The sequence below is a fragment of the Doryrhamphus excisus genome, chromosome 15 (assembly GCF_030265055.1).
Source record: "Doryrhamphus excisus isolate RoL2022-K1 chromosome 15, RoL_Dexc_1.0, whole genome shotgun sequence".
In the NCBI taxonomy this organism is placed as follows: Eukaryota; Metazoa; Chordata; class Actinopteri; order Syngnathiformes; family Syngnathidae; genus Doryrhamphus; species Doryrhamphus excisus.
Window position 1 is genome coordinate 15,407,267 of NC_080480.1, and position 16,843 is coordinate 15,424,109.

General features: G+C 40.3%; 1 protein-coding gene and 1 long non-coding RNA gene across 2 annotated transcripts; one reads left to right on the top strand and one right to left on the bottom strand.

Moving 5' to 3' along the window:
- Nucleotides 1-1,946: 1,946 nt before the first annotated feature.
- stk17al (serine/threonine kinase 17a like) lies at nucleotides 1,947-14,606 on the bottom strand. The gene is made up of 7 exons (XM_058048901.1): nucleotides 14,324-14,606; nucleotides 10,665-10,877; nucleotides 5,040-5,184; nucleotides 4,415-4,541; nucleotides 4,289-4,337; nucleotides 4,024-4,203; nucleotides 1,947-2,659 (listed from the first exon to the last, which is right to left on the bottom strand). Exons 1-7 carry the CDS (start codon nucleotides 14,419-14,421, stop codon nucleotides 2,377-2,379), a joined length of 1,095 nt encoding a protein of 364 aa, XP_057904884.1. The 5' UTR covers nucleotides 14,422-14,606; the 3' UTR covers nucleotides 1,947-2,376.
- LOC131103048 (uncharacterized) lies at nucleotides 3,240-11,135 on the top strand. The gene is made up of 3 exons (XR_009119543.1): nucleotides 3,240-5,207; nucleotides 7,672-7,731; nucleotides 7,879-11,135. It is a non-coding gene; the product is annotated as an uncharacterized LOC131103048 (long non-coding RNA).
- Nucleotides 14,607-16,843: the final 2,237 nt, after the last annotated feature.

Consider the following 16,843-nt stretch of genomic DNA (forward strand, 5'->3'; position numbering starts at 1 on the left):
ACATCAGTCAGTAGAAAGATTATTGTGGCACTGGAGCTGCACGAGTGCTGCCGGCACTGAGGGGGAGATACGGTTCATTGAGGCAGAACCTGATTTTCTGAGTTTTTTGTTAAAAAAAAGGACCCTTGCGGCCTCATATATCCTTTCTATCCATGTTTTTTGTGTTGTGAGTTGAGATCCCCGGATAAACGCCAAGCCAATGTGACCCCGAAAATTCCTGAAAGGTCTGGAAAAGACATCACGCATGGTTTCCGTGTCCTTGTACAATGTTTTGAAGTCAGCCAGCCATATTTACTGTATGTACAGTATGTACAGTATGTATGTATGAATGAACTCTCTGCACTCTTCCAGTCGACATGCGACTCTCGGCAGGCTTTCCAAATTGGGAGGCTGCAAACAATGACCGGGGGGGTCGCAGGGGTCGTGACAAAGTATGTTATCTGCAGTTTTAGGTGAAGAGGCGCTTCCGTTGTGCATTCCACGCGTGTTAACAATTTTAACCTCGGCGTGTGCCCCAACGGGACCCCCGAACCGGCTTTTCCTTTGAAGCATTTTGTCCCGTTTATATGAAGTAAATGAAGGAAAGTGTCTCATTTTCGGATCAACTTGCATCAGGTTACAATTGAGTGCATCACATAATCATTTTTTTTTTGTGAAACTGGCGGGCCGGATTCAAACGCTTGGTGTGCCACATGTGGCCCCCGGGCCGTAGTTTGCACACCCTTTGTTTAGAAGCAATCTGTCATCACCCAGCACCTTTATTTAAATCAATATACTATGTGGTTTCCTCAGGATGTTGAATTATTTGAAATTTTAATCAAATTAATCAGCGATTAATCACCAAATATGTTGACGTTCCTACATATTGCCTATGCTTATATTATCTCAGTCCAGACAAAATAATATGGCTTTGTGTGGACATATCTTGGTTACTATGGTTACAGCTACTGTTCCAGGGAGTTCTTCTGAGTTGTTTGCATGCATCCTGCAGCGTTACCTCCCACCGGGAAAACAAACTTTGTGAGGATGGAGTATGGAGGTCACAGGAAGTGGGAACATTTCTGGCATTCCTCAGCCTCCAGCAAACCACCACAATGCTTCTTCTCTTATTTTGATGGCCTTTTTTAGCGGTTAGCCGGGCTACATATTATGGGATGATACTTTTTTAATGTGATTTTTTAAATTCTTAATCTTAAAAGTGTAATAGTCACAAATCCAGCCATCACGCTATTTTTGACAGACGGCTATTTTTGTTTTAATGCTCTTTTTATGACAGATTTTGAAGGGCCTTATTAAACAATTTAACAATTTTAATCCTGTAAAAGGTGCCTTCAGGGTTAAAGGAAAAAGCAAACTGGAGAAACAGTGTTTCTTCAATTTGGATTTTTGCATTTTAATTTTTTTAAGACCAGAAATCGTCGTAAATGTGCCGTATCTACTTTCCTGACAATTTTTAATTGTAAAAATATGTATAGTATTTTTATAAAAATATTTAATTTAGATGTGTATTTTTTTTGTAATCCCCCAAAATGTGCCTTGAAGTTTAAAGCAATGAGACAAACAAAAAAAAATCATACAAAATATATTTCTTCTTGTTACATTTTGTAACAAATAACAACATTTATTCATCTTTATACAAAACAAACAACAACAACAAAAAAAAAAAACGTCCAGAAGGACAAGTGCAAAACTGGCTGTCATCCACAAGCAGAAGACGACATCAGCAAAAACAAGTAAAAGTTAACAATGACAAAAAAACACTTCATTTTATCCATCGTAATACTAAACGCTGACTAACAATTGTATACCAATGAAGGCGAGCATCGTCGGCGTAAACAAATGTCAGCTTTGAGACGGTTATTTTAACAAAACGCGTGAAGCAGCATTCTCACTCTTGACTTTTTGGGGTAAAAATTCAAAAAAAAAAAAAAAAAAAATTGTGTTTAAAAAAAAAAAGAAAAAAAAAGTGTGACTTGTGCAAAAGCCAAAAAAAAAAAAAAGAAAAATATGTGAACACAGTGTGAATAATATATACAGTACGCTATGTGCGTTTTTTTGTCTTTATAACAAAATATTAATTTTTTTTCAAATTAAAAAAAAGTGCTACAGATTGGATTCAAAATGTGAGAATGCTGCCATTTTCATTCAACGCAGGCTTGCAGGATGTCCAAGAGGTTAAAGTTATACCAAAAAAAAAACATAAATAAACATATAAAAATTGCTGTTTTGTTTTTTTTAAACTTCCTTCACCAAAAGTTCATCACAGAATGTTGAGAATTCCGAGTCACCTGAAGAGAAACCTTATCTTTTCCATAAACAGGAAGTATGGAACATCTCAGCAGGAAGTAAAAAGAGTTCAGCGTCTCGACATCCTTCCTAGCAGATGAGCTCCTGCTGGATTTCGGGCCGCGTGGGGAAGGGCGGTTCGGCGAAGGAGAAGGCGCCGCATCCCGTTTTCAGCTCCCCCTGGCACGGGCACGTCAGGTAGGATCCGATCAAGTCCAGCTCCGGGGACGGCGCCGGGCTCTCGGGGTCCGACTCGGACTGGCTGGTCTCCGGCTCGTCTAAAGACATGTAGGAAGACCTCGGGTGGTGGAGCAGGTGGGGGTGGGGGTTCAGCCAGGGGTGCTTGAGGCATTCCTCAGCCGTGGCTCGCTTCCTGTGAAAACATCACAACGTCGCCGATGAGTGGAAATTCCATGAAAAACCCGAAGAGTGGAACAAAAAAAAATACTCGTCCTTCTTAGTCGATCAAAGATTATGCAACGCGGAGGAATCTTTGAGGTCCCAACACTAATCTGCTGCAATTTATCAATACTGACAGCACAAAAACATCCACTAATCCCATCTTGACACGGAAAAATCCCCCCTTCAAAATCACCTGGTTTCAGACAAGATGGCGTTTTGGGCGAGGAGAGACTTAATGAGGTGATGGACTTGAAACACAATCAAAAAAACAAAAAATATGAATCGCAAAAATTAGCTAGCTACTGCTAAAACTTGCGTAATATAACTAAGTTCTCATAAATTCATCAATAAGTCTCACGTGTGTGTTCAATTTAAGCTAAAAGCTAAACTCAAGAAAAATAAAGATAGTTAGCTAAAAACAGAGGGACTCTCTATCCCACAAAAGGTAAAGCTAGCTTCATTTCTTTTACAAAAACACACTTTGACATTTTTTTTTTTTACCCGTATGACTTCCTGTCAACTTTTTAGCCATTCAAACAAAAAAACAAAAACAGTAAAATGTAAAGAGTCGGACCGCAAAAATTAGCTAGCAAGTGTTAGCCACATCGAAGCTTGCTAAAACTTGCGTAATATGACTACACTCTCATAAATTCATCAATAAGTGTCACGTTTAAGTATAAATTCAAGAAAAATAAACATAGTATGATGTTAGTTAAAAACAGAAGGACTCTCTACCACACAAAGGTAAAGCTAGCACTAATGCTAACTTCATTTATTTTACAAAATCACATTTTAACATTTTTTTTTTTACCTTTATGACCTCCGGTCAACTTTTTAGCCATCCAAACAAAAACAAAAAATGTGAACAGTTAGACCGCAAAAATGAGGTACTGCTAGCTTGCTACTGTTAGCCACTAAAACCTGAAGTTGATCAATTCGATCACATTAGAGTTTAAGTATAAACCCAAGAAAAAAAGAAAGTGTGATGCTAGTCCAAAATAGGACTTTTTTCAAAAGAAATTGTTGTTAAGTGTTAAGCTAGCATGAATGCTAACTTCAACGCACTTTGTCATTATGTTTTATCATTATGTCATCCTCTTGTTGACCTTTTTTGGAACCAAAAACTCCAGAAAACCCATAACCCACAACAGGTTTCTACTAGATAGTATCACATGTTGTACAACCAAAACAATACAATACAATTGAATAAAGCAGAATATTATCTGCTCTCATAGGGACAAAAAATGGACACAAGTTATGGGCTCCCTCGTAAAGAACCTGACGTCGTAAAACGGGTGACATCCGCCATTGTAGGCGCCGTACTTGTGTCCTCACCTGGGGTTTTTCACCAGCAGGGACTTGATGAAGTCGACGGCCAGCGGTGAGATGTCCTCGAAAGTGTCGTGCGAGTACTCAACGCTGACTTGCGAGATGTTGAGAAACGTCTCCTGCTTGTCGTCGCCCAGGAAGGGCGACTCGCCGGTCAGCATGACGTAGGTTAGAACTCCGATGCTCCTAATCACCAGAGAGAACGACGTAACGGGTTTTGTCGGGTTTGAAGGTTTCAAAAACGTGATAAGAAGTACAATGAAGTACTCACCACATATCTGTTGCGGTACTAATTGGTTCGTAGTTCAGGATTTCGGGCGCTATTTGGCAAAAGAACCGAAATTAGCCAACAGAAAACCTAAAAACCATACAAGTCCTTCTTAAAAAGAGGACTTACCGACATACTCTGGGGTGCCCAGAATCTCCCGGACCTCAGAGATGCTGTCCATATGTCTGGACAGACCGAAGTCCACGATACGGATGTCACCCAAAGGCAGAGCGCTGGTCAGTAGGATGTTCTGCGGCTGCGGAGGATCAGACGGGCGTGAAAGGTTATGTAACCGCCGAGGGGGGATTTGGGACTTGAGATGAAAAGAATCCCTGGAGGATTTGGGAGTCTGCTTCGTCAGTCTGCATCTAACAGTGCCTCAGATCTTCCGCTAAGCCAATCAGGGCGGAGGTTTATCACATCCGATGACTTCCTGGACGCATTGTTCCGAGCGCACAATGACTTTGGGGTCGGTTTGGATAAAAGCCAGGTTTGCTTGGGAACCCGATCTCGACACCAAAGTCAGGACCCGTTTTAGGAAAGATTATCTCATGTGGAGGACTGGGTTCTTGAAGGAAAAACCACAATGATAAAAAGCTGTGTCACCTCAGACGGTGTCCCCTTAAGGGAACCAGGTTTTGACACCAAACCAGCTTACGTAACAGACTAAAAACACGCCACCGCCGCCGCCACCTCCAGGGAATAGTCTGCCCCATATTGTGACATAATCTCTCACAAAAAAAACCTTCCTCACCTTCAGGTCCAGATGCACCACATTGTTCCGATGCAGGAAGGCCACCCCTGATAGGATCTGCCTGGCCAGCCGGATTACGTCTTTCTCCGTGAAGGCCTCGTCGTTGTCAGCCACGCATTGGTCGAAGATTTCCCCACCGGCCGCACTGCGAGGACGGGAAAAGAAAAAGTATGTTCTATTAAAAAAGGTCCTATATAGTATATGTAAATATAGTATTTTCCACATTTAGCCTAGCTGTTTTAGCTACAATGCTAACATTAACATAACAAGGTGAATACACCCAGATTTGGTTTTAAGATGTGTAGCGAAGCCTGCTTTACATTACTGCACACATGCCTTCAGTTCGGCGAGTTTTGAAGATACGGGATTTTGCCAGATTGTTGCCATCGCACCTTGAACGACAAATACCGCTAACGTAGTAGAATTTGGAATATGGTAATATTTTAAGAATGTCTACGTGTAGCGAAGCCTGTTAGCTCAGCGCTAGCTACTTTTGCATGCTAGGTACCAGGCGACCTTTAATGTAAACAACAGGTTCCATTTTTCTTTATGAGTGTTGCATAACCAAGATTTGGTTCTTGGCTCCAGATTTGGTTTTAAGATGTGTAGCGAAGTTGTGAAGTAGTAGAATTTGGAATAAGGTAATATTTTAAAGAAATATACATGTCTAAAGCCTAGCATATCTACATGTAGCGAAGGCTGCTAGCTCAGGGCTAGCTACTTTAGCATACTAGGGGACGTTTAAATGTAAACAACAGGGTCAATTTTCTTTATGAGTGTTGCATAACCAAGATTTGGTTCTTTGGAATAAGGTAATATTTTAAGAAATATACACGTCTAAAGCCTAGCATATCTACGTATAGCGAAGGCTGCTAGCTCAGGGCTAGCTACTTTAGCATACTAGGCGACAGGTTCCATTTTCTTTATGAGTGTTGCATAACCAAGATTTGGTTCTTTGGAATAAGGGAATATTTTAAGAAATATACACGTCTATAGCCTAGCATATCTACGTGTAGCGAAGCCTGTTAGCTCAGGGCTAGCTACTTTAGCATACTAGGCGACCTTTAAATGTAAACAACAGGTTCCATTTTCTTTATGAGTGTTGCATAACCAAGATTTGGTTCTTTGGAATAACGTAATATTTAAAGAAATATACACGTCTAAAGCCTAGCATATCTACGTGTAGCGAAGGCTGCTAGCTCAGGGCTAGCTACTTTAGCATACTAGGCGACAGGTCCCATTTTCTTTATGAGTGTTGCATAACCAAGATTTGGTTCTTGGCTCCAGATTTGGTTTTAAGATGTGTAGCGAAGCCTGTTAGCTCAGGGCTAGCTACTTTAGCATACTAGGCGACCTTTAAATGTAAACAAAACAACAGGTTCTATAACCAAGATTTGGTTCTTTGGAATAACGTAATATTTTAAGAAATATACACGTCTAAAGCCTAGCATATCTACGTGTAGCGAAGGCTGCTAGCTCAGGGCTAGGTACTTTAGCATACTAGGCGACCTTTAAATGTAAACAACAGGTTCCATTTTCTTTATGAGTGTTGCATAACCAGGACTCTCCCATGTACTTTGGTGTGATGACGGTTCATATCTGCGCTAATGAGTTTTGTTATTGCACCGGGGGGGGGGGGGGGGGGGGGGTTAGGGCATTACACAACATCAGCACAGTAGCAATAACCACCCATACCTTGGGGCGTCATGAGAACGCATAAGAACGCCAACAATAAAGTTGAGTGACAAGGCAGGTTATAATCTGCTTGGTAACAAGATACTTCAAAAATGATTTTTTGCGGGCGTGATTCAAATTATTATTTATATAATAATAACTCCTCTTGCCCGGTCTTGCTGCACTTGTGCAACAGAGTCAAAGTAAAGTGAAGCGAGGACACGCTAGACTAAACCGGTGCCTCCAGCTTCATCGAAAAACTGGAAGCATGTGTGCAGGATTTTGACGTTTTTTTTTTTATTGCTGAAGACGTTACATAACCACGGTAGCCCCCCCACACTTTGACTTCACTACATTCAGCTGTGAAAATGTGTGTAGGATTTTTGAGGACACACACACACACACACATCTGATGAACCCGTGTTGCGGAAATCCCGAAAGTGGCTGATGAAACTGAAAAAAACGCCTTTGAGGATCAGTGCATTATCAGGGAGATTTGGACGACCGCCCACGTTAAAAATGAACTTTAACCAGTCAACAGGGAAGGTTCCTTTGTACCGACGAAGGCCAACCCCGCAAATTTCAAGGCTTCTGCAGGCAGACATCCTCCCCTGCAGTGGGGAGGATTAGACCCCCCTTGCAGAGGAGACCACATGGGCAAAGGGATGAGGTCAGATCAGCCCTTAATCTCCAAGTAAGGTGCTTTTAAAATGGGGAAAATGTACTTCTTTGGGAGTAGTCCGGTCCAAGTAAGGTTTTAGGACCGCCAATGGGGCCCCGGTGAGGTCGTAAGAACTGCCATGTTGTCCAAAGGTAAATAAACAGAAACAGGAAATGAAAAATCTTACAGCGGGCTAACCTTACTGGCTGAGACACAGGCTGTTTTTTTTTAATTACAAGGTAGAAATCGCATGATTAAAATGATTAAATTAAAAAAAATTTCAAATTCTACTTTTAGAAGTGTGCAGTGGGCCAATAAGAAAACAGCCCCCGGACCGCGACTTGGACACCCACAAAGGTAAATAAACAGAAACAAGAAATGAAAAATCTTACAGCGGGCTAACCTAACTGGCTGAGACATAGGCTGTTTTTTTTTTTAATTACAAGGTAGATATCGCATGATTAAAATTATTGAATTCTATTTTTTTTCAAATTCTACTTTTAGAATGTGTCGTGGGCCAATAAGAAAACAGCCCCCGGGCCTAGACTTGGACACCCACAAAAGGTAAATAAACAGAAACAGGAAATGAAAAATCTTACAGCGGGCTAACCTTACTGGCTGAGACACAGGCTGATTTTTTTTTGAAATTACAAGGTAGATATCGCATGATTAAAATTATTTTAAAAAAATTAATTAATAAAAAATATATAATAAAACAGCCCCCGGACCTCGATTTGGACACCCACAGAATAATAAATAAACAGAAACAGGAAATTAAGTAAATTGGTTAAGACACAATATTGCAAATTTCTGATTTTGTTTTTGTTTTGCTACGCTGCCGTTAGCATACTAGCGAGTAGTTTACGAAATTTTTTTTTTTTTACACGATAATGCCGCTTTAGAGGCGGAAAATTTTTAAAATTTCACAACGCTTCTCAAATGGCATGTTTTGGGACACATTTTCAACAGTGGATGAGTGAGGTTCCCCGGGCTGACAAAGTTAGCTGCTGTTGTTAAAATTGCAAAAACGCAAATATTTCTCTTTATCCTCCTACTTAGCTTATTTAGCACCACTTCACAGGATTTTTTTTTCCTTTCAGTGCGTAGTTGACATCAAAAGCTTTTGGCTAGTGGCTAGCTTAAAATCTGCCGCGCATGCAGATGGTGGTGGTGGGGGGGGGGCACGGGCTACCGGCTGCAGCTGCATGTTAAGCTGCTGAGAATTCAAGCGTCTGCTTCACTGACATGACTGAGGATGTGGTTGCGGCGATGAGAAATGTGTGCGCTTGGCGGCGGGAGCGCTACTTTTAGCGGCCTTGCTCACTTACCGCCCCGCACAGGAAATGGAGATAAAAAAAGGTTTGTGAGAGCGAGCCGTGTGACCCAGATGATTGAAACCGAACGCAAAGTGAAAGACCTTGTTCAGAGATAACCTTTTGTTATGCGTAAGGGCAGAAAACGTGGACTTTGTCTTGCTAGTCGGGCGTGCGGTGAGCAGTTCATTAGAACCGCTGGCATAGCGTAGCCACAAATATGCGACCGGTTAGCGCTTAGCTCCAAACCACACAGTTAAGGTCGTTTCCAAATTTGTTTAAATTTCCTGTAAAAGTTTTCACACCTATTCAAGACAAATTCCTCACACCGGGGCTTCCCGAACTTTGTGTTCCGACCCGTTTTGGGGTCCAGACTGAACCATTTTATTGATACTCACAATTTATTGTTGACTCATGTTTGGGCAATAAATTTGTCAGTTGTGTTTTCATGTCTTTATATGCGGTTTAGGTTGTTGGGGGGGGAGCAAATGTCTATTTTGGACCGACTTGTTTGCTGCTGCCTGGTGGAAAGTCAATGGAGTGAGGTTCCCAAAGCTAGCACAGTTAGCAAAGCAATAGGTTAAGTATGTTATGTTTGCAAATGTTTGCGTTTCTTGACTTTGCTAATTGGCTTGCATTTTTCCACTGTGAGAGACGTTTAGCTCTGAACCTCAGGTCATTGCATTGCAGTGAAGAACTTTGTTTTCATATCTTGATAATATTTTTTCAGTTAAGCAACTTATGTCGTGTTTTTCCAATGTGTGCGATGTTTAGCTCTGAACCTCAGGTCTTTTTGTGTTCCATTGTTCAACTTAATTTTATCACTCATCATTAAATTAAATTACAAAACTATGTGTACGTGCAACATCCTGGTGAATGGAGTGAAGTTCCCTAAGATGACAAAGTTAGCGCAATCGTCAGTTCAGTCACAAGATTTCCTTGATATGTTGACATGCAAATATTACTATTTAACCACTTAGCTCGTGTTTTTTTTTTTTTTACAATGTATGAAATGCTTATTGGCTCTGAACCGCAGACCTTAGAATTCCATTGATGTACGGTCACGAGATTGCTTTCATATCTTGATAATATTTTTTTTTTACTTCAGTTAGCAACGTATGTCGTGTTTTTCCAATGTGTGCGATGTTTAGCTCTGAACCTCAGGCCTTTTTGCGTTCCATTGTTTTAACTTAATTTTACCGCTCATCATTAAATTACAAAACTGTGTGTATGTGCAACATAAAGTCATGCTGGTGAATGGAGTGAAGTTCCCCGAGATGACAAAGTTAGCGCAATCAATCGTCGGTTCAGTTCAGTCAGAAATTAAAATATTGCTATTTAACCACTTAGCTTGTGTTTTTTTTTTTTTTACAATGTGTGAAATGCTTATTAGCTCTGAACCGCAGACCTTAGAATTCCATGGATGTACTTATTTCTAGTGGTTTCAATTCTTTGGTACGATTACTTTGATATCTTGATAATATTTTTTTTACTTCAGTTAGCAACTTATGTCGCGTTTTTCCAATGTGTGTGATGTTTAGCTCTGAACCGCAGACCTTAGAATTCCATTGATGTACTTATTTCTAGTGGCTTCAGTCAATTCTTTGGTACGGTCACAAGATTTCTTTCATGTCTTGACATGCTTATATTTCTCCATTTTATTTAAGAACTTAGCTTGTGTGCGATGTTTAGCTCTGAATAGTTTAGCTTCTGCATTCCATCATTTAACTTAATATCCGCTGATCTTGACTTCACAAGCATATTTCCCCTAACGCCAATACCTAATTAGGACGTTCTTCCACCGACCTCTGACATTTTCAGATAATCATTCGTGGAATGCCTTTGGCAATTAGAGACAAAGCCTGCGTAACCCACTTTTCCTGGCACGGCCCGAGCGGCGACACGTGATGGGGGAACATTTCAAGGCACGAGGTCTAATTTTCGAGCCTTTCATACTTTTCCAGCGTGTCGTCTTACCATTCCAAAACCAGGATGATCTCTGTGGCGGTTTCGTAGACCTCGTGCAACGCCACAACGTACGGGTTGGACTTGGCCAGCTCCAGCACGGCGATCTCGTTCAGGATGTCCACGCGGCAGTCCTGGCCCTTCCGACGTTTTCGCTGGAACTTGGCGGCGTACTGCTTACCCGTCGTTTTCTCTACGCACTTTTTCACGACAGCGAACTTTCCCCTGGGAAAGAAAAGCAGGGCGAGGAGTGAGAGAAATTTCGACAGCAGGACAAATATAAGTGTTAACATTAACACAATGGGCCATGTGAATGTTCTCAACTCCTGTTTACATACCAGTGTCACGTCACAAATGTAAAATTTTACCCAATTGACTCAAACGTCATCGTAAAATCCCAGATTCTCGTGTCTCATTTTCAGTATAGTATAACAGCAAAACAAACAAACGTCAATAAAAACATGACTTCCTTGACTGCCTAAATCAGGGGTATCAAACACGCGGCCCGTGGGCCACATTTGGAAAGTTTGATATGGATGCTGTATGGTATCATGTACCCAGAAAAAATGATTACGTTTGATTAATGTTCATGTTTAAGGTTAAATAACTGTTACTAGTTATCCTCCCTATCCGTGTGGAAGTGGTAAGTTTTTGGCTATTTAAGTTTAAAGGAAATAACTTGAAGGCTACCGTTTTGGTCGCTAGCTGTCTAGTTTGCGAGTTAGCATGTGTCTCGAGACCCTGCAGTTGCGCAATATGTTGTAAATAAAAAAAAAAGTAAATTGAGTGTGAGACCCCTGGCCTAAATGTTCTGACCGGTCGTTAGCTCGAGTCAAAGGGCATATGTGGGAGTGCCCCCCCCCCCCTTAACACAGCTGACAGCAACATGGACAAATGGACATGTGTTGACACCTCCATACAGAGGCCGTGACAATCAAACAAAAAACTAACCAGTTGGTACCAGAGACCACCCGCTTTGACCCCCGCTAAAGCATTCATGGATGCTAACATTTCGATTTAGCGGATAGAATCTGAATGAAATGTCAAAAAAAAGCTTGAAAACCCAGCATGGTTCCGCTTATTTTCCCAACATTCCCACACTGTGCCTTGGACCTAATCCTGTCTGGTTCTGTTTTTTGGGGGGGTTTGGGTCCAGAATTGGTAGTCTGTGAATGGTGACGGTACATTGTACAAAAAACCCTGTCAGAGCCTTTTCAAGTTAATTAGCCCCGTGGAGAAGCGCTGCATGTGGGCTGGGAACTACATGCATGCTGAAAGGACGTGATCAATGCGCACTGAAAGGAGCCATGAGGGGTCTTTTCAAAGGGGGGGTCAAAGGTTACCGCTAAACATGGCAGTTGTCCAAATGGCTGTTACAAAACATAACTTTACTTCCTTTCGTTTAAGCCCTGATGAGTCCAGCTATGATGATCAAATAGCTCCTATTACAATACAGCCATGACTTTAAATGGCGTAGTTAGTGGCGCCCCCTATTGGTTGTGCTCAAAATGCCTTTGAAGACAAGCTAGCATACATGTAATGTAGATATTGTCAAGGTTTTATCATCATTTTTTTGGTGTTTTTTTTTTGGTTTTCAACGTTTGTAGAACTGTGTGAGAAATTTCAAGCCAATCCAACTTATGGGGTTTAAAAACAGCACCACCATGACAAGCTAGCATACATGTAATATAGATATTGTCAAGGTTTTATCATTTCTTTTGTGGTGGTGGCCATTTTTTTTCAACTTTTTCAACTTTTGTAGAACTGTGTGAGAAATTTCAAGCCAATCCAACGTATAGGGTTTAAAAACAGCACCACAATAACAAGCTAGCATGCATGTAATATAGATATTGTCAACGTTTTATCATTTTTTTTGGTGGTGGCCATTTTTTTTTTCAACTTTTGTAGAACTGTGTGAGAAATTTCAAGCCAATCCAACTTATGAAGTTTAAAAACAGCACCACCATAACAAGCTAGCATGCATGTAATATAGATATTTTCAAGGTTTTAGCATTTTTTTTGTGGTGGTGGCCATTTTTTTCAACTTTTTCAACTTTTGTAGAACTGTGTGAGAAATTTCAAGCCAATCCAACTCATAGTGTTTAAAAACAGCACCACCATGACAAGCTAGCATACATGTAATATAGATATTGTCGAGGTTTTATCATCATTTTTTTTGGTGGTGGCCATTTTTTTCCAACTTTTCAACTTTTGTAGAACTGTGTGAGAAATTTCAAGCCAATCCAACTTATGGGGTTTAAAAACAGCACCACCATGACAAGCTAGCATACATGTAATGTAGTTATTGTCAAGGTTTTATCATCTTTTTTTTGGTGGTGGCCATTTTTGTCCAACTTTTTCAACTTTTGTAGAACTGTGTGAGAAATTTCAAGGCAATCAAACTTATGGGATTTAAAAACAGTGGTGTATTTATTTAAAAAAAAAATAGCACGTTATTTTTAAATTTTAACTAATTTAAAAATTTAAAAAATAGGTCAACTTGATGAAATAATTAGGCCGCTTTAATTTAAAATAATAAGACAAAGAGCTACTGGAATGGCGTTTAATTTCCGCCAACAAACTATAGCTCTAATATTCTCGACATCCCTGCTAACGTACAGTCTTGAATTTAATCCCATGGAATGTCGCTCCATACACACACACACACACACACACACACACACACTTAATGCGATTACAAGGCCCGATTTCAAGCTGATGTTACAAGGGACAAAAGACACAGGGAGGGTTTTAACGTCAAAAAAAGAGGAAGAGGGGAGGAACTTTACAAGCGCCCCCCCCCCATACAACACACTTCCTGGCTGCTGTCCCAGGACATCCCAGGATGTTTGGCTGCATGAGTGCTCCCTGTATTTAGCGTTTGCTTTGCATTTGCAGCATCTGCAAACAAAAATCCTGCATTTATAACAACACAAGTGACACTTTCTACCTTATATGGGTGTGCTGGTTAGAATACAGGAATCAATCAATTAATCAATTAATTAATCATCTAATGTTTCTGACAGCATCCATCAAAAATAAGCATTATTGTCTTCCTAAAATGGCTGATTGCAACACTATGCAACAATAATGTGAAAAGTGTAATTGTAAACAAATGACAGGTGACTTTTCTTCATCTGGAAGCATCCATATCATATTGTAGTTTGATTCCAAACAATCCCAGAATGTTCTTTTCCACAAGGAAGGTCAGGATCTGCAGCTAGCATGCGTTTCATTCACACGTGCAGAGTGCAAAATAACTTACATGATTAACACATTAGCTTACAAATCCCCATTGGGAAGCCCCCACAGGAATTGAAACGTGGTCAAATACAAGTGCCAAACTATTTTATAACTGCTTTTATAACACGCTGACAATATGTAATGTTTGGTTGCACTGTTCGGCTAAATGAGAGACTAAGAATGTTAGTGCAAAGTTCAACTATGATAATAATGTTTCTGACAGTGTCAAAAAGTAGGCGTTATAATCATACGCAAAAATGTCGTTTTTTTCAATGAGGTTTTGTATGGGATCTGTACAGGTGTTCATTGCGGCTCGGAATTGTTGCACTTCGAGCTCACGTTAGAGTTGTAACTTGATAAGTACAAACACAACAGTGTAATAATAATAATGATAAATATCAATAAAATAAAAACTAATTAACACTTACCGCCCCAGTTCTTTGCCCACCAGCTCATAATTAGCCGCAAAGGGGTCTGATCTTATCCTAGTCTGGATTTTCGCCACCATTCCGCTCTTGTTGTCCATGTTCTCTTAGTTTAATATTACTTTTTTTTAAACGAAATTAAGCTCTGTATGTTCTTTCACGCACAAAACAAAAATCAAGTACAGGCGAACATAGTACGTGGGAAAATACTCCGGGAGTAAGGTGTGTAAAACAGACTGTCGAGTAGTTAAATGTTTCCTGACTTCCTTCAACGCATTCCTACTCTTAAACTCCGCGTGTACACCCGCCTCTTTTGATGACGTCACTGCAAACAAGCCAATCGGAGAGTGTTGACAGGCGGGGGGGAAAAAGGGGCGCGACCGAAGTGAATGCAAACTATCCAGACTGGCTGTGATGTGTTCAGGGGTTTACGGGTTTGTAGGTAAAGGTAAGGTTTTACTGTACGGGTTCACTCGAGTTCAATTATCTATAAATACATAAACACTGTAGTCAAGTAGTAAATTTTATGTTGTTTGTGTCCTTTTTCGGGGGGTATTTGCATACAATGAAGCACATTTCACAATAAAAGCATTAATTTATTTGTCATTTGTGACACAAAACTGACATATTTGCACATCTTTGCTAGATTTCTTAGCCTTATTTACATCCATGAAAAAATCATTATTAAACTCTAATATTTAATCATAGTTATGTCAGTTTTGTGACTATTTATTAATCCATATTTACTACAGTATTGTTTTTTTTTATTGTTGTTCCCAAGCATGGTATGTTCACATCCATCTAAGGACACATGCGTTCTGCCAATCATCAACATGTTTTGTTTTTACACGACCTTGGCTTGGCCTCAACCGCTACAGGTGAACCTAAACCGGTGACGAATGTCCCCAGGTTAACGGGAGCATCTGTGGGAGCGTACCAGCGAGACAAAACGACCGCTTAGCTGTCATTTAAGAAGAATTCCAAGCATCCCCGACGACGGGTTCGGCGTGAGGCGTTGTCGGAGGAAAGTGATGACGATCCGGGTGGACTGGTTGTAACTGTCGACTAACTGTTTACCGGCAAATATCTGCTGTCTTAGCGGTCCGGGGCCACAAATTGATACCACTGTGATACATTTGGTGCAATTGAACATGCATCAGATTGCAATTGAATGCATCGCATGATCAGTTCACGGTTCCACATGGTCCGAAAGGAGTAGGAAGAAGCAAAGCTTATTAAATCCTAACCCCTCCATCTGGTACTTTTACAATCACTGTTACATTTACTGTTACATTTGTTCACTTCCTGCTTTCCATAATACAGTTTAAGGTTTTTTTTAAATTAAATAAAATTAAATAAAATTAAATAAAATTAAATAAAATTAAATAAAATTAAATAAAATTAAATAAAATTAAATTAAATTAAATTAAATTAAATTAAATTTTTTGTCACGTACCGAAGTACAAGGTGATATTTGTGATTTTAGAAATAATGAGTTAGTATGTTCTCTGTAGGCGCCATTATGAATTATCCTTACTGGCCTTTTTTTGCAGTACATTTAGCGAATGAAGATTGCTTTTGTAGTTATTAGCCCCATATTTCCACACAATAAGTAAGATATGGTAGAACCAGAGAGCAATAATAAAGAGTGTGGAGTGATTTGTTCAAAATTTGTTCTCAATCCTAAATCTGAAAATTATTATATTTGTAGGTTGCCTACAGCCACATTGATTAAAAGTTGAATCGAGGTTTATTTTCAGAATGAAGCTAAAACACTAGAGCCGTGTTGTCATTAGTATGTTCTCTGTAGGCGGCATTATGAATTATCCTTACTGGCCTTTTTTTGCAGTACATTTAGCGAGTGAAGATTGCTTTTGTAGTTATTAGCCCCATATTTCCACACAAATATAGAGCAATAAAGAGTGTGGAGCAGAAAATGATTATATTTGTAGGTTGCCTACAGCCACATTGATTAATATTTATGTTCAGAATGAAGCTAAAACACTAGAGCCGTGTTGTCATTATGAAAAAAGGACGACAAGATGGTGTGTGTTTGTGCGATGGATGGCTCAGGGCACATATCGAGGGTTGGGTCATGCGGCGGACGTAGCCGCTAACGTAGCACACAGCGCACGATTGTCCGCTTTTAGCATCGCAAAGCTAATTGCGTTGCAGTGATGTCAAAGAAGACCTGGCAGAAGCCTCGGCCGTCAGGGGTTAAAGGTCAATAAAGGAACGTCGGGAAAACAAGCGAATGAAAACACATACCAGGAGAATTAGTCTACCAGTTTGCGCGCTTGAATATGAGACGTTTGGTCGTGACCCGTTGCAGGACGTGGGCCCGTCCGTCCCAGCAAAGCGTCTCAAACATGTGGATGTGATCGGTGCTCAGTGGGGGGGGGTTTAATGAGGTGCACGAGGATGTGATAATGTTTCACGGAAGATATATAGCGCTGTTGTGAATGTGCCTTTTGTCCACAGTGCTAGCTGGTGTACCGCTATTGAAGTCCCGCACGGTGCATG